A 26,669-nucleotide genomic window follows, 5' to 3' on the forward strand; every position below is an offset into this window, starting at 1 on the left:
AAATTAAACTAAAATTGTAGTTAATTCACATTTATCTGTTTTACAACCTTAACAATAAAATTAGGTGTTCGGTAAATAGCAGTGATCTTCCGATTTTTGGAATATTTTTTACAATTCGACCGTTGTAACTTTATAAAATTCCAGATAATCACAAAAAATAAAAGTGCTGGGCACACTCTATAATACATATTATTGTCTCTATAAAAAAAAAAACTTTAGTACTTTACTTCGGTTGGAGTACCAGAAACTGAATTCACTACGAATTTTGACCATGATGAACGGCATGTGGAATGCAATTTTAGATTCCCTTGCTGAGTAATTCACCAAGCTGTTTGCTTCGCAAGTTTTAGGAAGCACAGTGGGAAAAATTTGAATTCGGTTTCGCCAGGTAGAAATCGTTTGATTTCTCTTTTTGTTTTTAGATGGCGTAGTAACGTCCGTATATAGTTATTTTGATAACTATTGTCTAGGACGGGAAAGATTTTTGTTTTGGTTCAGAGTAGTGGCTATACCGCTCTGAGGAGACCTAAAGAGGTCGAAATACGTATAAGCGGCTGTCGCTGCACTGTATCAAAACAAAAATCTAATACCGTCATTATATATGACATATTATTGTGTTGTTTATATAAGCAGTTTCTATAGTAAATTTGACAAAGTAATGTATTACCAAAATAGTTTTTAAAACTAGAACTGGAACAAATTGTCCAAATTAACATTACAATGTTTAACTACAAAACTCTGCGAATCAAACAAGGAATAACAAAATATTGAATTGAAAGTGAGGTTGCATGAATGATGAATATTCTAGTTTCAATCTATTAGCATAAGATATGTACGACTATTATTATTCTGCTTCCTGTTTGATTGATTTGGGATTTATAAGCATTACTATTTAAGGTATGAGTAGACTTTTTAAACATTAAAAATCATTGCTGCAGTACAGAGAAACGTAAAAGTATGATATTGTAAAATCAGAATAAAAGGACGGACTTTATGTTTCTACTATAACCAGAACCAAATTTTCAGATTTATCAGACAAATAAAAATTAAATTAAAACAGATCCCGAATAAGCTGTAGGAAGGTGTAATTAACAAAAATATCTGTATGTGTCTAATCGAGACTTAGGAAGGAGGTTTATTGAAAAATTACAAAAATATATTATCGAGATAACTGAAGAAAATTAATAAAATATATATTTACACACGCATGCTTTTTACGTTTTGTATCCACACAACGAGATACCAAACAAAAAATAAAAGATGAATTTAAAAATCTCAGAATCCTAACCTTACTCTATATGTCTTTCTTGTGGCTTCTCCTCGGAACCTTTTTAGATGGCGAGAGAAGAGATGCCAATAGGATTGATAACGGATTTGAGAGTACCAATATCTTACTGGAGGATACTGCCGAAATTAGTACCTTTAATTAACTGTACTTAAATTAACTCGTGCAAAAAGTATTGTGGTTAAATACCGACAAAGAAGATCTACAACAGATCAAGTTTTCGCTTTAAACAAACACAGATAATAAGCAACGGGTATTATTTCAGAGTGTATGAACTAAAGACACCAAAGCATCCCTGCCATGGGGCCAAATGACGAATGTATCGTCAACATATCGTAGACAACATGTGAGTTTGAGCATTGATGTTGATAGTGCTCGGGTCTCGAAGTCCCATTTTGGCACCATTTATTTGTCTGTAGAATTGATTTTGGAAAATGAAATAAGTGTTGGACATACAATGTTTAATGAGAGATAAGTGGTCTTTCTGGATACTGTATTTAGTTTTCAGAATGTATAGAGTTTCGTCTATAAGAATGTTTGTAAAGAGTGAAACGATATCGAAATTTACTAGAATGTCTGACGGTGAGATAGGGTATTTTTTAAGAAGTTCGATAAAATGAAAAGAATTTTTGACGAAGGATGAAGCATTTTCGGCGAGAAGTGGTAGAGTTTTGGCCAAGTACTTGACCAATGGTTATGTAGGGCAGTTGTATGCACTGAAAATGGAACGTAGAGGAATATCGGGTTTGTGAATTTTTTGTAGTATATTCGAGGTGTTCTGGAAGACTTTTCACGGGGAATTAGAGATTGTTTTATGTCAACAGGAAGAGAGGTTTTATTGATAATAGCTTTTGTTGTTTTCTCCAGATAGGTTGCTGGATTACTAGGAATTGGTCTGTAGTCTGGAGTATTAATGATACTTGGGAGTTTATTAATGTCAGAATAAGTGTTTAGGATGACGGTGGCATTTCCTATATCGGCGAGAAGAATGACTAGATTTCGATTTGACTAAAGTTCTTCAAGGCTTTTTCTCGGATTGGTTAATGTTTGGAGTAGAAGGTTTTCAGTTTCTAAGAACTCTAGCGATGTCTTGTCTAGTTATTTCAGCATCTTCGGAAGGTAAACTGGAGATGGCTCTTCAGTTTGACAGATGATTGTCTCAATTGGTTACGAATCGAATGAGCCGTAGTAGGGCTAGATCGCTTAATTTGTTGCTGAGATACGTTAATTAGTTTATCCCACGACCTTCAACTTTGAATGTTCATAGGATTGCCAAAAAAAATGGTAGAGGGCTAATTGTTGTTTCATTCTCTTTCTAAAGCCGCAAATTTTCATATTAAACTAGAAAATAATGAAAAAAAAATTTTTAACCCGTTAAAAAAATTTATGAAGTTGTAAAATGGCAGTCATAAACATTTAGAGCTGCAGCGCCCCTTATGTACCCCACAAATTTCTATTTTGCAGATTATTGTAGCTTGCTTCGAGACGAAGATTTAAAAAAGAGTTTTCTACGACCAATAGGAGCCGAGTTAGTATAATTTTTTTAAAAAATCACAGAGGCTTTATTAATAACAATTAAGAAACGAATCTGGCGACGCTCGGAAAAATTTGCAATATCTCGGTGAAAAATGTACTGATTTCGATGACTTTTTTTTAATCTGGGGTAGCTCGTCGAAATAATAACATCTGGAATACTTTCACCCTTAAAAAACCACCCCCAACCCCCTAAAAATTTTTTTTTTAAGATTCAATTCTTTTACTTTTACAATACTATTAAACGTAATCTACTACCAAATTATTATTGGAAAATCCCCTTGAAACATCCCCATTTCTAAAAAAAATTAATATTCTAAAATATAGACTACTATTATTTCAGTATTTATCTTTTTTTTTAAATACTTACTCTGCCTCGCTGTGTAATCTTTTATCAGTAAAAAATTATGTTAAAGTAAAGTTCAAATGATTAAAATTTCTATTTAAAAACAATCTATTTTCCAAAAAAAAACTCAAAAAAATTGATTTTAAAAACTTTTGGTCAAACTAGATTTTTAGTACAATTTCATGAGAAATTAAATAACTGGTTTAATAAATTAAAATAAACATCATATCTTAAACTACAAATTACTTTGATAGAAGGAATAAATTAGTAAAACAAAGATATAAACAGTAAAATAATTGTAATTTATTTATATGGTTTTAAAATGAGATTCAATATTTATAAAATCAGAAATATGCTTAGTTTTTATTTATTTTTCTTTTTTTAGTAGGTTGTACAATTTCCTCAGAATCATATAACAATTCATCCAAAACATCTCACTGTCACATTCTTTTTCTGCGTCATCTAGTTCATATTCAGCAGTATGACAATTTTCGCAACTCTATCCATTACAATTTTCGCACATTCCCGTACATTTTAGGCCGTGCTTACGGCATCCGCAATGTTTGCCACATGGGGTTTCGGTGCTACATTAAAAAAAGGTAAACTTTATTCGTCATTTTTAACCATAAATAATGATTTTAATTTAAGGAGAATACAAATACTTGAAAATACAGGTTTTTTAAGTGGTAAATGACGCCAGATTCGTTTCTTAATTGTTATTAATAAAGCCTCTGTGATTTTTAAAAAAAATTAGGTTAACTCGGCTCCTCTTGGTAGTAAAAAACTCTTTTTTTTAATCTTCCTCTCGAAGCCAGCTACAATAATCAGCAAATTAGAAATTTGTAGGCTACATAGGGGGCGCTGCAGCTCTAAATGTTTATAACTGCAATTTTACATTGTTTTTAACGGGTTAAAAAAATTTTTCATTATTTTTGAAGGTCTTTTAGAGTACTTTCATAATCTATACAAAAATTACCCATTACAACACTTACTGTAGGCCACATTACATAAATTCCTGGATTCCAGAGTACTCTTCCCCCACAGCCTGGGCTATTATTAGAAAAGAGGTCTATACAAAGAGCGCTGAGGACTCCCAATATTTGTTAGGAAGCCTATGAAGTCTGTTATATAAAAAATCTGAAGGAAATATATGCAGCGAAGCGGAAGGAAGAGTTTTTGCTACGAATAAATAATAGAGAACGTAAGATTAATTTAATAAGTCAACTATTCGAGTGGTTTTTTGCTGCTGTGTCGGCCTACTAAGAACCACGAATATTTTTTCGTCTTTCTCATGACTGAGTTTTCCTCTGCCAGTAGGTTTTCATTTTAATCGAATGTTCCTCTTTCGAGGAGCTTGACTAGTGAGAGGGATAAAATGCTTAGTAGATTTCATCTTATCTCTGAGACCCTGGCGATCTTGGAGGTCACTCGGTGGAATTTGGACACGTGAAAGCTGCAGAAAATGTTAACCTGACAGTATTACCTGATTATGAATACACGATGGAACAGCAGGATTGGTCAGGTAGTTTAAACTGTAAGAATAAGATATAGAGAGCATCTGGCGAGAATACGAAAACACACAGTATTAAAACACATAATAAAACAGAAAAACAAACCACAAGATAAAACGATAGGCCAAGGAAGGAAATGTTTGATTAAGTAAGGAAATGTTTGATTAAGTAGTAAATGTAAGACGACAACAGCGACAACCGGTCGTAAAAAATTGCATTTTGATACTAATGTGGCGTATTAGAACGACTGCTCCGGTGACGACACTTGTCATGAACGAGCGTGTAACTCTTCGATTCACATAGGTACAAAGCTATCAAACTATGTTTTATTAACAACATAATTACTAATTGTGAAGGTACATATATAGAGAGTAACATTTTTAAAACAATTATACTGACCGGGCGAAAAATTGTATTTAATTTGTTATTCTTAACTAATAATATTAATAACCAAACTTGTTGAGCCAATAAATAAGAAAAGTATTTTACCTCCTGATTTGTCATCCTCGACGACGTTGCTACTGATATCTACTTTTGACGTTATGTTTTCATCTTCCGGTAAGATATCTCCAAATTCGTATTTTTCAGTAGTCACACGAGGCCTGTCTGTTAAAAGCTGGTAATTATCCCATCGAGTTGGCGATATTTTTGACACGTTCAAAAGAGAATTATCTACTATCTTCTCACTCGCGTCTTCGTCTACTTTTTTGTAGTTGATATTACCTACTAAATATATAAAATATTATTGTATGATAAAAAATGCGAACGTAGAAATTTACGTTTATATTTTCTAGAATTAAACAAACGCTCTAATAATACAGCCGTCACGTGTCTTCGTTAAGTTTTACGTTTATGTCGTCAAATTGTGAGGGCATATAATTCTTACATCTTACGTTGTGAGCTCCAGTTAAACTAGACATAAACAAAATAAGAGACGTCTACCAAAATAAAATATGAAGACGATATAAAAATAGGAAAAGCTGAAAAAAGAGGGGCTAACTAAATGAAAATAAACGCACAGAAAACCAAATATATGTATTGTACTAGATCAGGCAACTAGATACCTAGACTATTAATTGATGATCTAGAACTGGAAGGTGTGGAAACCTTCGTCTACCTGGGCTCGCTGCTGACCAAAGACAACAATGTCAGCGAAGAAATTAAAAGAAGAATAGTGCTTCCCAATAAGTGCTATTATGGCTTGAGGAAACATATGGCCCCAAAACTACCCAGAAAAATTAAAGTTACCATATATAAAACACTAATAAGACCAGTGTTAACATACGGGTCTGATTTACCCACATACCAGTGGGAAGACGAGCCAGAGGAAGACCAAAACTTAGGTATCAAGATAACATAGAGGATGATCTAAAATCCATGGGAGTTAAAGCATGGAGAAGAGTTGCCAGAGATAGGGGCGAATGGAAGATTGTTCTGAAGAAGGCTTTGGCTCATAACGAGCTGTAATGCCACTGATGATGATGAACTAAATGAAAAATGGAAAAAATTGAAGGAAGTAATACACGAATCAGCAAAAGAATCCAAATAATGAAAAACCAAAAGCGACCCAGATGGTGTACAAACCGAGCAAGAGCGACTATCACTGATAAAAAAGAAGCATGGAGAAGATACGTACAAACAAAGGGTACAAGGAACAAAGAACTAAAAAATTTCCAAAAACCGTAAAAGAGAAAAATTCTAGAGTAAACAGATTAGGGAGACACTTATTGCGTTAATTTTATCTGGAACTAAGACATTCGTGCGACGAGCCGTCCATGGAATTCGAAGCAGTCGTCCATATATGCACATTTCAAAAGCATATATGCGTATGAATATCTGATAAAAATGTAACGCCGTAGAATAATACGAAAAATACACGAAACAGGAACTATTACAAAAAGGAAAAAAGCAGACCAAAACGAAATAGATAAAGCAAATTGATAAAACGAGAAAATTAAACTAAAAACACCAGTAAAGCGAATAAAAGTAATGGCAGAAGATAAGAAAGAATGGAAGAAATTGGTTGAATGAAAAAATAATATAACTAGAGTATAATATAACAGAAATCCGGCAACTGAAAAGATACAAGATTTTAGTTTATTGCAATCAATTGCAAGTTCGCTTAAAATTACGTTGCAACAAATTAAATGTAAAAATCATTTTAATTGAATCATTTCGCCAGGCTATACTATAAAAATAATAAATCATTTCATGTAAAAACTAACAGACCAACAATGACTAAGCATTAAATCTGAGGTTTTCTGCCTTATTTTATATTTTGTCTTCCATATAGTTTGTGAGGTCCTTATAAAATTAATTAGACCTATTGTGTATGTTATTTTTTCCCTTTTTCTTTATTGATGAATCATAGTGAGAGTGCATAATGTCTGATTTATTTGTATATTTGGATACAAGACATTATCAGCATATCTAATTAATAGTTTTTTGCTGAAGATATAAATTTAGTAGTAGTTGTTTATAATTATTTATAAAATGATATAAACAACTGTAAGTAGTTGATAAATAATAATACAACTATAACTATAATATATCCAAGATATATAATATGCGACATTCGAATTTCATACAAAAAGGTATAAGAAATAAATACTAAAGTTATAAAGACTTAGAACGTATGTATACACGGTGCTTTATTAATATGTGTAAATATTTTAATTCCTCTACTTCAATGTGATTTAATCCAAGTAACTTAGCCAAAATATTGTTTCTTAACCCTCGCATTACCAAGGTACTTAACCCTTTCATTACGAATTTCATTGTAGCGAAATAAAACAGTTTAAAATGACTTGGTAATGATATTCGTTGACACCTGGAGACCTAACAAAGCGATTGAATTTTTTTTACATTGTTGCGTGTCCTTGTATCCTTATAAAGGACATCGGACATATATGTCCCATTAATGTTGAACGACTTATAATGGAAGGGAAAGTGGAATGAAAAAGAGGTCCAGGAAGAGGAAAATGCTCCTGGTTGAAGAATGTAAGAGACTGGACAGGCATGGACACACATTCGATACTAAGAACAGCTCAAGATAGAGAGCAATTTGCTGTAGTTATAGCCAACCTTCAGTAATGGAGAAGGCACCTTAAGAAAAAGAAGTGTGTAGCATTTGAAATATATTGAAATCCCCTCGTATATGTATTAAATTGAAATCCCCTTATATATGCATTATAATAACGAAGAATAATATTTCGATAAATAAGACCCAAATAATATTTCGTTCTTTTCACGTCGCCAAGTCGATAATAAACCATTTTATTGTTTGTTTATGTATTTAGCACAGGCTCAAATTCTTCTATATTTCTTTGTTCAAACCGCCCGATATTGCGTTTTCAAATTAATAATTTAAGTTTTAATTTCCGTTGTGTTTTGTTTATACCCAAAGTGCTTTGTTTATTCCCACTTATGCGATCAATTTTTAAAGATAATTTCGTCACTCTCGTTGGAGGCTGGAGCCGCGAAGAGCGGTGGTCTTCAGCGTTATGTCCAAATTCACGTCGAATTTGTTGTTTTCTGTTTTTTTTTTTTCCCTTTTCAGGGAAATCTTCGTCTTACGTAATGGAAAACAATTTTAGTAGCAGTTAATTAATTAATGCAGTCTAATTCTACCTGTTCCTGTTTTGTAAGAGGCAGAGTCATAAGTTTTGTGTCCAGTGCCGGCTTCGGCCTCAAATGGTCGATCCAATTCGCAGTGGAGATGCAGTCCTTTTGTTCTTGTGTTCGTGTCCAGAGAATTCAACTCCAGTTTCCAGGAACTTGTGTTTTTTGTGAAATCCAGGTAACTTTTGTTTAAATTTTAAAGAAAAGACAGACATTTAAAAAAAAAAGTAATAATTGCTTTCATTAAAATTTAAAAGGATTTGTAATAATTAATAAATTGTAAAATTTTAGGGTTTGACTTTAGCTGTCAATTTATTTTTTCAGTTTTTATTATTTAATGTTAACATATTATGACAGCTAGCTTTATTATTTTCGATATTTATTTGTTTTGTTTGTTTTAAAAAAAGGTTAATATCTGTGCGGTAACATTTGTAAGTTTTTGTAGTATCTCCAACTCCTGGAATTTGTAAACAGATAACACATGTAAGTTTTTTTTGTATTTTTGTATTTGGCGACTATTGTTGTAACATTTTTGCACTGTCTATTTTGTAACTGTTTGTGGTGACACAAAAATAAATTTTAAATTTTGTTTCTTAACATTTGTTTATTTTTTTAAACTAACCTTTTTTGAGTTTCATTTGAAAAAGATATGTTTTGCATTTTTAATAATTATTTCGATAGTTACAACTAGCTGTTGTAATGGTTATAATTAGGCACCTCGAAGTGGCGCCCTTTCGAAATTACTAAAGGTGTTTCCTGTTTCTTTTTGTTTTGTTTGTCCCAAGAGATTCATGAAGTTTTGTTTCATTTTTTTATAGTTGCCCCAATCCAAACCCCTTGTCATTTACTTATCCACGACCCCAGCTCTCCTAACAAACCCTGAGTGCCGTTCGCATAAGTTTCGATTTATTTTGCTTGCCCTATCTTCACCCCCAGTAGTTTCTGTCCCCAATTTTCCACCCCTTATAATAATACCCCATGTGGTAGGCAAAATATTTCGTTACAAGTGTTGAATGGTGGGATAAATAAATCCCATCAGTAAAGAAACAAACTTATATTCAAAATGAAAAAAGGTACATTACACAAAAAACATTACTTCTTATGAATGATGTGGTAAAAAACAACTTTTGCATAGAGGCACATTGCACCCTGTACAAATGGTCGTAGTTCGAGTTTCTGATTTATTTTTTGAACATCTAAAGCACCTTCTCCTAGTAGGTATTTGTTGTGGCAAATGGTCTCCAACATTGATCATATGTTTCTGTCGGTTAGATATTCTTCCAGAACGGCCACGTATTCGTCTTTTTACATTTGATTTCGATCTTCCTAATTCAGTTAGCTGTTCTGCTAGGGGCACCAGAAAATTCAAAAGTGAAAATTTCGTATTATCTTTTTGTTTGTTTGTTTGTGTGAAAAATTTTTCTCCACCATTTCGCAGATTTTCGGTCCATATCATATGTGCTAACGTTTTAATCGGCGAGATCTACTCCTCCCATAAAATTATTGTAAAAAATAATTGCTTCCGGACAAGTGAACTCAGCTTTTTCTCCAGTTTTGAGCTTTCTGTTGATAATTCCAACAGTTTTACTGTGACAATTGGACATCAGCATAACTTCCTTCGTGTCTTTCCATTTAGTTGCTAAAATTCCTTCGGATGAAACTAAAAATTCCATGTCACCTCTTAACATTTTGTTATTATCAAATTTAGCTACATTTACCCGATTGGTCATATAGGTTCCTAAAGGCATGGAAAATTTAGGGTGTTTAGCAGGTTGAACGAAGTGAAAAATCTATCAAAGCATAGACACACATCTGGTGACCGTATAGTGTTGGCTAGAGTTTTAACAACTCGTTCTCCTAGAGTTCCAGTAGTTGGTGTGGATTCTTTTCCCGAGTATATATATATGACTTCGTGAAAGAATCACTTCGTTGCCACATTTTTATACCTCTTATTACTGGCTTCATAGGAAGATACTGCTTCAAGGCAGATCTTCCTTTGAACTTAGTCATTGATTCGTCGATGGACTGACTGGGAATTCTCAGTCCTCGCTTTTACAAACTTTTGTTTCAAACAAGAAACCACTTCATCGATATAGTATGTTTTTGATGTATTACGATTTCTTTCAGGATTATTATAGTAGGACTTGGATAGCAGGAATAAACAGCGATCTCTTGAAATAGCTTTTTTTATGAGGGAATTCGAAAGTGATTCGTTTTGTGACCAGTAGTATGGGATAAATGGTACTTTCTTTTAACACATAACCATAGTACAACCAATCAGTGTCATCATTTCGTACATATCCGTTTCTTTCGTATTTAATTTTAAATGTTTTTTGCGACTGCTGCTATTCTTTGATTTGTACAGGAAGCAATATGCATAAATAAACTACGCGGAAATAATTTTAGAAAAATATCAACAGGGCGAGAACTTTTATCAATATTTAGTGTTGTTATCCCATTTCTCTGCGTAGGAATTTCTTTTTTAGGACAAAAGTTTGTATTTAGTATATTCCATTGTGCAGTCAATTCATTTCTTTCAGACTCATCTTCAGATATTTCCGCGTCATCAGAACTTTCTTCCTCGGAAGCATTAGTGTTTACATCCACACGATCAGTAGTGTTCTCAGGTATTTCATCAGAATCTGAGGCAGAATCGTCATCAGGCACATAATCAGACACTGAGGCAGCATAAGGTTCTTCCTCAGATTCATTTTCAGAAATATTTGTGAGTTTGTCAATTTCTTCTTGAAGCTCTTTTTGTGTTAGAAAACGTCTACGTGCCATAGTAAGTCTGTAACCAAACAATACGAATGGGATAAATACGACCCGGTATAAACTACTACTGGGACACTAGAGTCCCGTTTAGAAATTATGGTAAAATCAATGAAAACAATATCAAAAATAAACAATATATATCACTAACCTGTGTTAATCGGCAACTGAATTGTGTTTAGTTAACATCAATTTTTAGATTATAAACGTGATATATAGGTTGCATCCGACTATGTAATAAGTAAGGAATGTCTAAAAATACGGATGCGTTCAAATAACATGGGCTTTGGAGACAAACAGATGCCAGTAGATTTTTTGAAATCCGCTGGGACATATATGTCCCCAAAGTAATGAAATGGTTAATTTACTTCAAAGTTTTTTTTGCACTGGAATTGCATTACATATTTGTTTACTACACCAGCAAGAGACTAGATGAATTTTATGCATCTCCTTACAGCCAGACCAAAAACCTGTACAGGAGGTCTAGAGCTTTTAGAAATAAAATCTAGTGAAACAAAAATACAGAACAGCTGATTACTCAGAAGTAAAAACTAACTAAAATGGATTCATAGTAACACAAGATGACAGAGACCGATGCTTAGAAATAAAAAGAATTCTAAGAAACTATTAGTAATTCAAAGAGGCACTTCAAATAATAGGCACCACCGTGAAAGAGAATGTTCGGAATTACCGAAATTCATAAAAAGAATCAGATACAGACAGGATTATATATATATATATATATATATATATATATATATATATATATATATATATATATATATATATATATATATATATATATATACATATATATATATAAAATACATATATATATATATATATATATAAAATATATATATATATATATATATATATATATATATATATGTATATATATGTATATATATATATGTATATATATATATATATATATATATATATATATATATATATATATATACACGTATACAGTGATGAGTGCCTTAAGAACCGGCAAAATAACGCAAAAGATAGAAAACATAATACGTTGTGAAATAAAAAGAGATGAAAGTAGTAGAGGTGGGAAATTATCGATAGAAACCTCTAATTTACATTAAATTACATTAGGACTATCGATAGTTTCCCACCTTTAGACGTTAGCTTATGGGCTAGTTGACTTCAGTCATAATATTACAAGTATGACGTCGAACATTTACATTTTTTAAATTTCGCATAAAGTAAAAACTGATTAAAGGCAATAAAGCAAATGTAAGTAAACAGTTTAATTAGTAGTAATTTGATAATTAATTCTGTGTTGACGAATAAAGAATAACAAGCTATGATTATTCTGTATTGAGAAGAGTGTATGCGACGTCTCAAATCATAGTTTATTATTGATCAATACTTTAATTTTGGATAAAAAAATACTCCTACTTGAACTGTTTTTACTTACATTACGTGATACGTATTACTATGACTAAAGTCAACCAGCTCATAAGCTAACGTCTAAAGGTGGGAAATTTTCGATAATTCTAATGTAATGTAAAGTAAATTATAGGTTAATATCGATAATTTCTCACCTCTACTACTTTCATCTCTTTTTATTTCACAACGTATTATGTTTTCTATCTTTTACGTTATTTTGCCGGTTCTTAAGGCACTCATCCCTGTATTGATTCATTTATAAGTCTGTACGAAATAAAACTCTATTTGTTCTGTCTCAATATTTGGTCACGATTTTGTGTCTTCTTCATTTGTGTCTTCTTCATTCGTCATTTTTGTTTGATTTTAATTTATTTAGGAATTAAGGGAACCCAATACATTATATTTTATAGCGTAAATTCCTATATTGGACAATTTTTAGTAAATATGTTAAAATAAACAATTATTATGGCAGTATTATCCATATTATAAGGTGGAAAGATGGAATTAATAGTAAAGGAATGAGAAAGAATCAAGAACATGTTAAATTAATCTATAAAATGTAATTGGTGGTACGTAGTCAGTTATTGTAATACTGATTTATTTAGAAATGGAATAAAATTGCAGGTACAGTTACTAGAAGATTATTAAGTGAGTTTGTTTTTAAAGGTTAAGATCTATCATATTATATATTGTTTAGTATGTTGCAGTAGATATTACTTAAAGGGTTGGTGTCTGTTTTATAATGGACAGATTCAGGAGTTTTATTAATGTGTACCATTTCAAGGAAAGGTCGATTTTTATAATTATCAACTTGTTCCAAGATTTTTACATTATTAAAGTCAAAGTTATGTCCTGTCTTCAAGTCAAATCAAACAAAAACGTCATTTAGATATGTTAACAAAATTTAAATTTTTACTCTTCTAGTTGTAAGTATTAAAATATTCACTTTGTTTAGATATAATAATAATTATTCTAATAAATTTACAGTTTTCTCCTAAAGAAGTCACAAAATCGTGACGAAAAATTGAGAGACAGAACAAATAGTTTTATTTCCTACATACCGATTGCTGATATGTACTATAAATCAATATTTAACACAGTACGGTCGAAAATAATTTGCCTATAAAATACGCCTATAAAATCAGCCTATAATTTACATGGATGAGACTTATATCCATTGACGAATGACAAAATCTCATACCAATGACAAAAACTAGGAAGACAATACCACCGAAAGTTTGCACAAGCCAATGTCCAAAGGGCAAAGGATGATTATTCACGCAGGCGGCGAACTGGGTTTCATAAAAAATGCATCTTTAAAATTTAAATCTAGTACTAAGTCGGTAGATTATCACGTCGAAATGAACTGTATCAATTATAAAAAATTGATCAATAAAACACTAATTCCTACCATACCAGCCGTAAGTTATAGACAATGCACCATGTCACAATACTCAAGTTCAAAAATGTTCACTATGAGGTGTAGAAAAGACAAAATGAAGAAATGGTTAAAACAGCGGAACATTCGCTTTTCAGAAGAAATGAGAGAGGCAGACTTATATAGTATAATAAAAATTGACAAATTTAGATAGAAAAGGTATGAGATGTATCATATTATGAATGATGCAGGTCACTCTGTGACAGACTCTACAAAATAAGAAGATCATTAAGAACATTATAATATTTGATGTAATTATTGTTCTGCTACTGTTATCAAATTAGTATATTTATACTAAGGTAAACGGGTAAACGGGTAAACGGGTGCACATGACTAATCTAATATTGATAAAAAATACATATTTACCTTTAAGTTATGTTTTAGGAATCTATGTGGAGAATTAAAATAAAAATATTTCTATATAAAATTGTATACACATATATATATATATATATATATATATATATATATATATATATATATATATATATATATATATATATATATATATATACTGCGCTCCAAAATTAACGCATAATTTTAAAAACCCTGGTAAATCAAATAATTTTAATGTTTCGATTTTTGTGCTAATATATTATTGTTACTCCCGGTATATTGTAAAATTTATCGAAAGAACGGTAAAAAGCGCTGCCGTTTTTACCATTTTTTTGCAAAAAAATTAAAAACATGCTAATTGTGCTTCATTTTATTTAATTGGATTGGATTGGATTACGTTGTGCTGAACGTTTAAAGGGGTTTTTCAAGTTTATTAAGTGTTTTTTCTTTGAAATGAATCACCAGCAGCAAGAAAATCGAAATTTGTCAGAAAGTGACTGTTTTAGAATCGTTATTCTTCGCGAAGAAGGATACACTCAAGTAGAACTCGCTGAACGTTTTATCGTCACCCAGTCAACCATTTCAATAGTGTTAAGGGTTACAACTCCTAATCAAGACCGGTTTTTGACACTTCGTACACTGAGATAAAGGTTTGTTACCAATACTTCTCTACAAAATGAATTTTTGGATCGTAATAACTTTAGAATCAGCCAAAATACGATTAGAAGAAGACTTGCCGAAAACGACCTACACCCTGGAAGGGCACCAATTGGTCCATTATTGACCAGAGACCATAGAAGGCAAAGATTGCATTTTGCTCGTGAACATGTTGATTGGAATAATGACGATTGGGGAAGAATATTGTTCACCGATGAATCTAGGTACTGTCTTTTTTCTAATGACAGGAGAAACAGAGTGTATGGAAGGCCTGGGGAACGCTACGCACAGTGTAACACCGTAGGGACTGCACAGTATGGCGGCTGCTCGGTAATGGTGTGGGGTGGGATTAATTTAGAGGCTCGTACGGAATTAGTTAGAAAAGATCGCGGTCGGCTTACATCGCAGAGGTAAATAACAGACATTTTAGAAGAGCATATCGTGCCATTTGCACCATTTATTTCGGATAATTTCATGCCTATGCAAGATAACGCCAGACCACACACGGCAAGAATTGTGCAGCAGTATGGTCAGGAGGTTGGAATTCCTGCCATGGATTGGCCTGCGAGAAGTCCTGGCCTCAACCTAATAGAACATGATTGGGACATCATAGGCACACGACTACGACAACTACCTAATGCACGAAACACATTAGATGAACTGTTTTTGCGGTTGGTTGAAATTTGGGATTAAATTGATCAAGAAGAAATCAGAACGATTATTCTCAGTATGAGAAATCGTTGTGAAGCAAGTCATAAATGCCAGAGGAGGCAATACTCGATATTAGTACACGGTACTAGTATTTTCGTCAACTTTAAAAATTTCAATTTCGTCATTAATTTATAATGTTAGTTTGTTTAGATCAGTTGTTTGTTTAAATGTTTAGATTTATGATGTTATATTGTTAATTTCAATACATTTTTTGTAAAAAAAAGAAGTTTTTTATTTAAGATCTAAAACAACCATAAAGCAGAAAAGAACAAACAAAAATTCTTTCATTACAACTCAAAATAAGAATTTTAAAATTATGCGTTAATTTTGGAGCGCAGTGTATATATATATATATATATATATATATATATATATATATATATATATATATATATATATATATATATATATATATATATATAAATTGTATATCGATAATGAGACAAATGTTTTTTAAAGAATCTATTTGAACTACTAATCATACTACATAATACTTATGTATGTTGAATTTAGTAAATTAAACATGGCAGAAGCTTTCATTTTATTATAAAAATATTATCATCAATGTTATGTGTACTAAAAATGTAAGTATTTCACAGGATACTATGAATAAACACAAACTATAGATACAAAAAATAATTTAACTAATCCATTCATACAGTATTAAAATATTCATTAATTGTTTTTGTTTAAAATTATTAAAGCGCGAGAGCAAAACTTTGTCCCTTTACAAAGGATTTACATCCCTGTATGTGTCATATCCTCAACAATTTCTGTCCAGTCGTTCCTATTCATTTCCTTCCTCCGCCAAGCACGTATTCTCATATTTCTCATATTTTCATAGATGTTAGCAAGCTTGATCCCTTCCATCCATCCTATGGATGGATGGCCTACAACCACTCTCCTCCATCCGGCCGATCTCTCCGCCGGTCTTCCAATATATCTCTTCCCCTACATTCTTCAATTCAACAGTTTTCTTTGGAAGTCTGTTTTTTTCCATCCTAAATTCATGGCCTGCCCATTGAACACGCTCTAAACTGTCATACTGAGATAAGCCTAGTATTCGTCTCACTACCATTCTTTCAAAGATGTCTATACGGTTTACAGCTTTTTGAGTCAATACCCAAGTTTCACATCCATAGCTTACTATCGGTTTTCTTAATGTACGTCTCGTGATTTAAATATCTGGTTCATAGCAAAGTATGCCGTATTGGCTAGGATGATTCTCCTGCTAAGCCCTGCATCATCGATGTTGTCCCTTGTGATCTTGACTCCTAAATACATAAAGCTACCTACTTTTTCTAAGTTGTCAACTGTCAGATAGGGTCGTGTTGTTTTCTTCGATCGACTTGGTACTAGGATTGTAGTTTTTTGTGTGTTTATTAACAGACCTATTTGTTTAGCATGTTATTTAAGTTCCGTATATGGATTCTCATTTGTTGCTGTGGTTTTGCTCATGATATTTATGTCATCTGCTTATGCTGCCAGTTGGACTGATTTATTGATAGGTGTGTTATTTCTACCTTCTAATGATTTTCTAACTACGTAGTTCAATGCTAAATTAAGCAATGCTGGTGCTAGCCTATCACCCTGTTTTAATCCTTGTGTTATTTGAAATGGGTCTGTCATCTCATGTTGTATCTGTATCTACGCCAATGTGTCCGTCATAGTCATTCGGATGAGCCTAACTAGTTTGGAAAGTATTCACTTCCTATCCACTTAAAATTTTGTATAAGTGTACACTGTTTATTGAGTCATATAAGTGTTTGAAGTCGAAGAAAATATTATAGACATCTATATCATGTTCCCAGGCTTTTGCTTAAGATTTGCTTAATCGTAAATAGTTGGCCGAACGTTGATATTCCTTGTCTAAATCCTTTCTGATATTCTCCGATGATCTTCTCTGCAAGAGGTTGTAGTCTATGGTTAAGTATACTGGTAAATATTTTATATCCATAACACAGCAAGGAGATTCCCCTACAGTTTTGACAGGAGTTTATTGACCTTGTTATGGTTAAGCAGATGATACTCGTATTCCACTCTTTTGACATTTTCTCTTGCTTCCATATCCTGTGTATAACCCCATATATCCTTTTCGTTATTTCCCTTCCTCCCAACTTAAACAAATCTGCGGGTATTCCATCACATCCACGGACCTTGTTATTTTTCTACAGTTTGATTGCCCTTTCAACCTCTTCTATCATTGGCCGTTTTGTTTTCTTATTCTCTTCATTTTCTGCCTCTTCCAATAGCTTACGTTCTGTATGCTCTACATCATCATTGTGAGAGTTTTCGGTCAAGTTTTTCAAAATATCTTTTCCAAGTTTCTTTAATTTCTTTAATGTTGCTGGTTGTTTCGCTGTTTCTATTCCTGTACAGAGTAGTTTTTAGTTTATACGCTTGTTTTATTTGTTTGATAAAATTATATGCATTTCGTGTTTTATTATCTCAAAAGTTTATTCCCATGTCTACTAATTGTTTGTTTATAGTTCGTCTGGTCAAATATATTCTATGTGCGTCATTTCGTTCTTCAGTTGCCACCTTACACACATCATCAAACCATAGGTCATGTTTCCTTTCTTTAGTCCCTAGTCGATTCTGCAGCAGTTAATGTGGTTCTACTTAGTAGGTTCCACTGGTCTTCTAATGATCTCTTTATATTCAGTCAGCTTCTTCATTATATCTTCTTCAAATTTCTTTTGAGATTCGGGTCTTTTCAGTTTTCCCAGATTCTGCCCCTGTCCGCTAATCCTACATCTAAAGTGTACCTGAACTAATTGGTGATCTGAGCCGCAGCATGCATTTTGTCTATTTTTACGACTAGAATGCTTAATATCTTAGTCTTCTCAAAAGCAAAAGTTCGTTGTAGGATACACCATTCTCCTCAGCCCCTTTTAAACCCAGCTCAAGTGCGTTGATTGCATCGTGTGTGTATGTCACTTGCGGAGTAGCTGCAATTACGTCGTCATCATCTTCTTGATATATCGTGGTACAACTAGAAACGTTGTTTATAATCTCTTCGTTAGATATTTCATAAGAAATATTTATCTCTTTATCCATTCTATGACACCAGATTTCAAAATCTCTCGAAGTTATGTGTATTTCAGCAGAAACTTGCTCTTTTATTTCCAAAGTAACACTGATTTATATGAAAGTAACACTATTTTGTTATGAGTATGTTACCAAATCTTTCATGTTGAGTTTTTTTTAATTTTTTTTCTAAAAATATTGCCGAAAGATTTTAGCTTCCAATTTTATAGCTAAACTAAGTTCCAAAAAAGCGACTTAGTCCAAAGATCAATATACTGTTTACATCTGATCTAAACCATATTTATTGGAAATCGAAAACAAGTTTAACTATTACTGAGTCATACTATCTAATCCATAAAGTAATAGAAGAAATATACTCTTCAGATATAGATCCATTACCATTATATAACATAAATATTTACAACATCCATCCAATTAACTGTATTTTTCTCCAAGACTACTCAAAATTTGACCCAAAGATTAGACAAGACATATTTAAGGAAGATTTAGAAAAGTATCTTCCCAGATGTCGATATATATTCACGGATGCATCAAAGAGCAACAAAATAGTAGGTTGCGTTATATTTGATTCACATAATAACCTTAAAAGATCTTTTAAGTTAAATGAAAAACTTACAATATATACTACAGAATTAATCGTCATATTAGCTCTTCTACGAGAAGAAAGCAAGTAGCACTCCTTTAAAGCTTCCACATAAAAAATAAAAAATAATTCCATAAAAGTAAGATAGTCAATGGACATTGACTCTGAAGCCAATAATGCTCAAACAACCACACACAAGTTTTTTCTAGATGTTGTTCCTTTGATATGGTTGTCAGAAGTCGGTTTTTCTTTAATATTGCTTGATAAACTAAATATGCTGGCCCATTAATTGAATCAGTGCAGTGCATTTTGGTTGAAGAAAATCGCAATAATGAATTTATCCTATTGTTTGTTGTTCTTCAGATGGATGACCGGGAACCTTACCAAGAAGTAATAACGCCTTTGGGAAAAATTATGATCTTGCAATGCATGTTTCAACTTCTGGCAATAAGCATTTATCAAACCAGTTTTTCAAAAGGTCCGCCTCTGAAAGTACCACTAGAATCCTCTTATCGTAGTTCTTTTTAATGCCATAAATTGTAGATTGACCTACGCCCTATTCACTTATTAAACTGCTAAAGGATTCATTACTATTTAAGATGTCCAAAATATCACTTTTGATCATTTTTTCTTTGTGCTTTCGCTTTTGGGCTTACTAGCACTATATACATGTGGCATACAATGAATAAACAGTAAACAACAATGAACGCTCGCTAGGCCGGTATTACATGTATATACATAGTCAAATTTAAAACGGGACAATGCACGTCAAGCACAATAGTGCCGGCGCAGACAAGTTACAACCTGTCCATTCATTATATTAGTGAAGATTTGCCGAGATTTCGATGTACGATAAAAGATGTACGATCAACAGTGATAAAAATGTCGGATTACAGAGGGCGCCGGGTACCGGGGGTCCACTGTATAACACAATTGTAGTCACAAAATGAAAAGATCATTTGTAGATCTTTCCAAAAAGATTTTAACACAAATAAAAATATGTTATAACTATTATAATACAAAAAGATGAAGAATTGATTGTTGTAAAAGTTTTACCAATAATCCACATATCGTAAGACCATAAAGCTGCATGTTCCAGTTCAAACATTTTTCCACAGATTTTTCAGCAGCATATACCAAAGGCAACTTGACGAGCTTGTATATGTACAGATTATATAATTTGTAGCCAAATTTTATCTAGAAAACTAATGATTCAAAGAATATTAGTCATATAAGCATTACAATTTCGCAGGAATAATAGTTGCCATTTTTTTTAAGTTGCAGACTTTTTCTAACTTGAGATGTAGCCTAGGTAAATGAGTCATTTTTTCTTGTGGACGAGTGTCAGTTACTATTTTCGTGGATTGTAGATGCACTTTGTAGGTAGCTTTCATAATTGGGGATTAGCAGATAATCCTCAGCACAAAGTATTGTGATTATTCATATATATGGGTTAATTTGTATATATGTCCATATTGTTTTATCCCATTCAACTTTGGGTGATCAACTTTTGTGACAAAGTATGTTAAATCTGTAATTATAGGATATACAAAAAAAAAGATATTTACAAAAATAAGAGGTAGCTTCACATTTGAAAATTAGTTATAAATATGCAGAGTGTTTCATAAAGCTGTACCACATCAAAGATAAATGTTTTTTAATGAAATACCCTGTATTTTATTTTAAATTTAATGCTTGGCTTCGTTACAAGAATACAAAGTTATGTTGTGTTATACATGGTATTTAAAAGATTATAATTAAATTTCAATGAAAATCATAACAAGTAACACTCTGTGTAATTGAAAAGGGTGCAAAGGCACCTGTGGTAACCAAAGCTTTTATTTATTTTGATTTACTTTACTATTTACAAGTATCTTAAATCAACCCACAAAAAAAATAAAAAAATTACATCAAGAAATTGTGTCTTTCATTATAGAAAATGTTCGAAATGAGTTCCTATATCGACCAACTAGCTAAGAAGGGGAAGAAAGGGGGGAAGAAGGCCGAGGTTGTAGACTTGCCAAAGTAACACGGTTTTTTAATTGGTCATTGTCAACTAAGCAAACACCTCCACACACTGGAACTAGTAGAGACACCTCTGTGCACGAAGTGTGAACGATAAGAAAAAAACTGTAGAGCATGGCATATGTGAATCTCCAGAGTTATCGTGAATACGAAAATACACGATGTCCCCTTATAATAAAGTACAAAATGTTTTTGTATTATAGGCAGGTAGTTACATCTCTGCTGCTCTTATGTGTGTTGGACGGAGGTTCGGAAATATGTAATAAACTGATTTACATCATTTATATCTCTACAATTCACCACGATAATCACATTTCCCAGGCGATGACATACTTATTTGATAATCGGATTAAATGTGTCTTGTCTGTCCAACTTTTAATAAACCCATTCAATGACGAATCATGATATTACAAGGTTACTACTTCACAACATTTATGCAAGCTATCAAGGTCGAGAATTCTTAATTTATCGGATTTTAGTATTTGAATATATTATACTATACCCTGGTGACTTGTCCACCTTCCTGAAAAGGGCAGGATACACAATGAGCTAAGGAGGACAGTTCCCTGGGAGGGTGCACAATGGGTCAATTGTGGCCTAAGTTCTGTGGAACTTGACTACTCTACTCCCTAATTTCTACTCTAGAGATATAGATACAGAGTTCCTATATCATTAAAATTAAAGTTGCCATAAAGGTATGTTTTACAAATTGACAATTTAATTTTAAAACAAATTTTTTTGGCATTATCTTGAATTTTAATTATTTTACAATATTCGACAGTGAATGTTGAAAGGGAAGAACTGGTAGACAAGGTATGGATATAAAGTGAGTGTAAGAAAACTATCTACTTGTAGAAAGAATCTATAATGAGAGATGTCCAGATCATCGGCAACTGAATTAGAGAGCATTTTAAAATTCAATGGATAGATTCAATCACTATGGTTCATTGTTACATGAAACTAAAGGAAAAGCAAAAACAGTTACAACAGAAGAAATCGAATTAAATATTTTATTGTCTGTTATTGATCATCCTCATGTCCAAAATATTTCAAGAGATTAGTTATGGATCTATTCAGAAAATTCTCTCGGGATTCCACATACACCCATACCAAATTTAGTCAAGAATTGACTGCGAATGATTTCAAAAGATGGGTAGATTAATGTGAATGGGCAAAACAAAAAATAATTGTACAAAGAAATTTTTTTGACTCTGTTGTATTCGGAGATCAAGTCATGTTTTACAAAAACGTGTGTCAATCACATAACTTCCACTGTTACTCCACAAGAAATCAGTACCACATAATTACGAAGAATCAAACTAGGTGGTCTTTAAACTTTTGTTGTGGTATATTATTTATTTATGTAATAGGCGCTTAATGGAGAGATTTATTCTTTTTAGTAAATAATTTACTTATTTTATTAAAAATTTGCAGCTCAACATCCATTGACAACTATGATATTTACATCATGAAACTGTTTTTTATCATAACACACCTATCGAAGGTGAATTGAATGAGCAATTTCCTAACAGATGTATAAAAAGAGTAGGACTAATTCATTGGCCAGCTAGATCACCAGAATTAAGTCTATATTAAAGATCTAGTGTCTGATGTACAGCGTTGAGGTTATGTTATTATACACTCATTTCAAACATCTTTTACAATGAAAATTACAATTTCTTTATTTATTTTTTTTTGTGTATTGCTTTAAGATATTTGAAAATACTTAGTAAATAAAAATAATAACTTTTTTTCAGGAAATACCCCTTTTTCACTGCAATTTAAAATATCTGCATAACTTTTAAGTATATGCATAGAAAATACTTGGGACAAATAAAACTACATTAACTGAAATTTATAATGGTGATATAAAATACAGGGTGATACATATAAAAATACTGAGCAAATAATGAATTTGTGTTTTGAATTACCCTGTATTAGATTTAAAGAGTATTAGGAAAATCAATAATTTTTATGAATTTTGACAATCATTTAAAAACTATGGCTACAACAGGACATTGCTTTTGTACCTCTTTTCACTTATAGTCGGTTCTCTATTCCCAGTCTGAACTGTCTAGTGAATTTCGTAATTATTTTTTTGCGAAGTTAGTTAATATTTGACAGACTAGAAGTGGCTGGAAATTACTATAAAACCAAGCACACGTACTCATAGCCAATATTAATAGTAAACAATCTAAATATTAAATAAAATAGGACTGTACGAATTACCAACAATCAATATTTATTTATTTGCACGATAGTTATGTTAAATTATAACAACTAAAATATACCTTTTAAATATATACTACCCAAAATTTTATGGGTTTCGTATACACTTCCACTATTTATAATCATTCTTCTTTTTTCAATGAAAGAAGTCTAATAAAAGATTATTTAAGCTGCTAATACTGTGAGCTAGTAACTTTTGTGTTGTAGGTTTCTAACTATGAATCTGTCAAAATATGCCTGAGTTGAGCGAATGGACCTTATACAGGGTGTTGAACTTTTTAACATTTTCATTGAAATTTGATTATAACTTTTTAAATATCCCATATAACACAAAATAACTTTGTATTCGTGTAACAAAGGAGTGTTAAATTTAAAATAAAATACAGGGTGATTCATTAAAAAACATATCTGATGTGAACCAATCTTATGGAAGACCCTGTATATTTGTAACTAATTTTAAAGTGTGAAGCTTACAGCTATCTCCTATTTTTGTAAATAACTTTTTTTTATCTCTTATAGGTACTTAATAACAGATATAGTTTACTGACTTTGTCATAAATGGTGGTCACTGTCTATATTGGACATCTTCATTTTTCCATAATTTTAAATAGATTGAACAAAGCAAAATGGATTTCAAGCAAATACATCAGCAACCATGGGAAAAGTTTTTTAGTCAAATTAGAAATGATTTAAGATAAACATCATAATTATCATTATCATTATAATCATAATTATGGAAGATAAACTTTTAGGATAACTAGGAACACCACTTTCTTGAAATGGCAAGTCTGTTAACAACAATGTTTTCATTAGAAAACAAATTATCAAAAAATAAAAAAGATTTAAACCTAGTAACACATATTGCATTTATAGATTTTGACAAGGCCTTTGACCTAGTCAATAGACACAAACTAGACAAACAGTAGTGTATAATTTTATTCTGTTTAATGTGCAACTAAATTTTAATTGCAGTGGCACTGAATCAATTAACACTAACTTATTCTCAACTCCATTCATTAGTTTATGTAAGGCATTTGGTTCCTTCTTGACTAGATGTTTCATGGTAACTTATGAGCACTCTGGGATTATGAAGAGACTTTCAAAATCAGCAGATACTTTCGAATGTGATTTAAAGAAATAACGTTTGTATTTATAGTGTAACAGTGATTTTGTCGAAAATGCACAGTTTAAGGCAAAGTGAAAAGATACTAATATTGCAAATGTTTCCTACATTTAATAAGATTTGTTTTACATTACCTTCTACACTGCTTTCCAATGGTTCCGTTTCCTTGTGATTATCCTCAACAGCTGTTGGTTCAATATTAATAAAACCATCTCTCGCCAAAAGACCTATCACATTTCCCAAATCTTCAACTTTACCCTGTTGTTTAAGCTTTTCTTCTTTTGCATAGCTCTGTTCAATATTGTAATCTTTGCCTACATTTCTTACTATTTCTACCCTAAGAATTCCATCACGCGGCCAGTTGTCTTTAACGTGCATTAAACATGTTGAAGGTGTTCTAGAAAATGTAATGTGTATATACACTAACACAAAGAATGCCGCTATTGCCTTCACTAATGTAAGAAATTCTAAAAACCGTCGTAAGGGTCTAGGAATGCTCCTTGCATAGGCTAGAGCAGCTCTATAAAAGAGGGTATGAAATAGTCTATCTCTTACATTAAATAAAGGATTTTGATTGTTGTTATTTCTTATTCTATTGGTATTAATTAAAGCTCCAACATGATTTTCTGGGTTTGCTTGTGCTACAGGAGGGGCATTTCCTGACATTATTGACTGTAGTTTCTAGGGTTCATTGACTAAATTAAAGACTATTACCATCCTAAAAGAAAAGTAGGTTATTTCAAGTTTTACAACTAAATTCCATTTTAAAATGAATGTAATTTTTAGAACGGATTTTTAATTTCACTTTCATAAAGGAGGGGAGAAGGTTTACTTTAACCCATTATAATTATTCAGTTAAACTGACATAAAAGTTAATCTAAATTACAAAGATGATTTTTACCATATTTATAAGTTTAATAATCCATGAAATAGAAAGACATACCTTTTTATTAAATTTATATAGAATAGTGAGAAATTTGAATATGGTTTTTTACCATTCTCATAAACTATAATGATATTTAAGTTTAAAATTATTATTTCTTCAAGAGCAGTTTTTGAACCAATACAATAGTTTCTAAAGTCAAAAACAAATTATGAACTTTGACAGTTGGTGTGCTGTTTGACTTTGACACTTAGTTGAGGAATAATAATAATTTACCAACCAAGGTAACAAATATAAAAATAACAGCAACTAAAGATTGTAATATTTATTTTTTTTCTACAATTTTTATATACCTTTTAAAAGTATGATATTAAAATACATTTTAAAATAAAAATAGTTTTATTTTCTCTAGCAAATATGCCCCAGATGGTAGGCACCCCAAACACCACAGAAATTTGCCTATGCCACTGTAATTTATATAATATTAATTCAAATAAATTGTGCTATGTGCAGATAAGCAGCTATAGAGCTCTTAATATTTAATTAAATTAAAGGCCAAACTTAAGGTATTAAATTAATTATCAAACGAGATAAAAGGCAAGGAAAATGACAGGATTACAGGATATAGTAGTTTAACAAATGTCATTATGATTTCCTTTGCCATCAGCCATTCTTCTCTGTTTTGTATCGCTTGTATCTTATTAGTGGTCTGTGATTATGTTTGCAGCTTCTGACATTTGGAGTTTCTTAGCCAGGACTTTTTCTTTCTACTCACACTTCTTTTACCTTTAATCTTTTTTCCTTTACCCAATCGTTTCAATATCTATGTATTGATCACTTTGTCTGGATGTCCTTGGCGTCAAATCCTGAAAGATGTAATAGTTTTATAAGTTTGTCATGTTTGATAGTGTCGAACGCTTTTTTAGTCGATAAAGCAAGTAGAAACATTCTTGATCCATGCCATTTTTGACCCCCAAAGAGGGGCTATCCCGTTCCAAAACCGTATCTGAAGCCGAACTTTGTTTTATCTATACTTTGTTTCTAATTTTTTCCTATTCTGCAATGAACGAAAATGAACTAATCATTGAACTTATAGGTACGAATATATTAACTGCACGTCTTAGAATTGGATTTCTTGAGAAGTGTCACAAATGTAGA

The 26,669-nt window shown here is 31.8% G+C and overlaps 1 protein-coding gene across 2 annotated transcripts in view; it reads right to left on the minus strand.

The window, feature by feature from the left end:
- The window catches only part of LOC140434941 (membralin), a 575,630-nt gene extending 549,902 nt beyond the window's left edge, over window positions 1-25,728 (minus strand). The window contains exons 1-3 of one of the 2 annotated variants that reach the window (XM_072523585.1): window positions 25,572-25,728; window positions 24,763-25,346; window positions 5,165-5,398 (exon numbers count right to left, since the gene is read on the minus strand). In XM_072523585.1, coding sequence (XP_072379686.1) covers window positions 5,165-5,398; window positions 24,763-25,294 — 766 coding nt within the window. In that variant the 5' untranslated portion in view covers window positions 25,295-25,346; window positions 25,572-25,728. Of the gene's footprint in view, window positions 1-5,164; window positions 5,402-24,762; window positions 25,347-25,571 lie in introns of both variants that reach the window. The other variant, XM_072523584.1, reaches the window with a different exon arrangement.
- Between the last annotated feature and the right edge of the window lie 941 nt (window positions 25,729-26,669).

The sequence above is a fragment of the Diabrotica undecimpunctata genome, chromosome 2 (genome assembly GCF_040954645.1).
Source record: "Diabrotica undecimpunctata isolate CICGRU chromosome 2, icDiaUnde3, whole genome shotgun sequence".
NCBI lineage: Eukaryota > Metazoa > Arthropoda > Insecta > Coleoptera > Chrysomelidae > Diabrotica > Diabrotica undecimpunctata.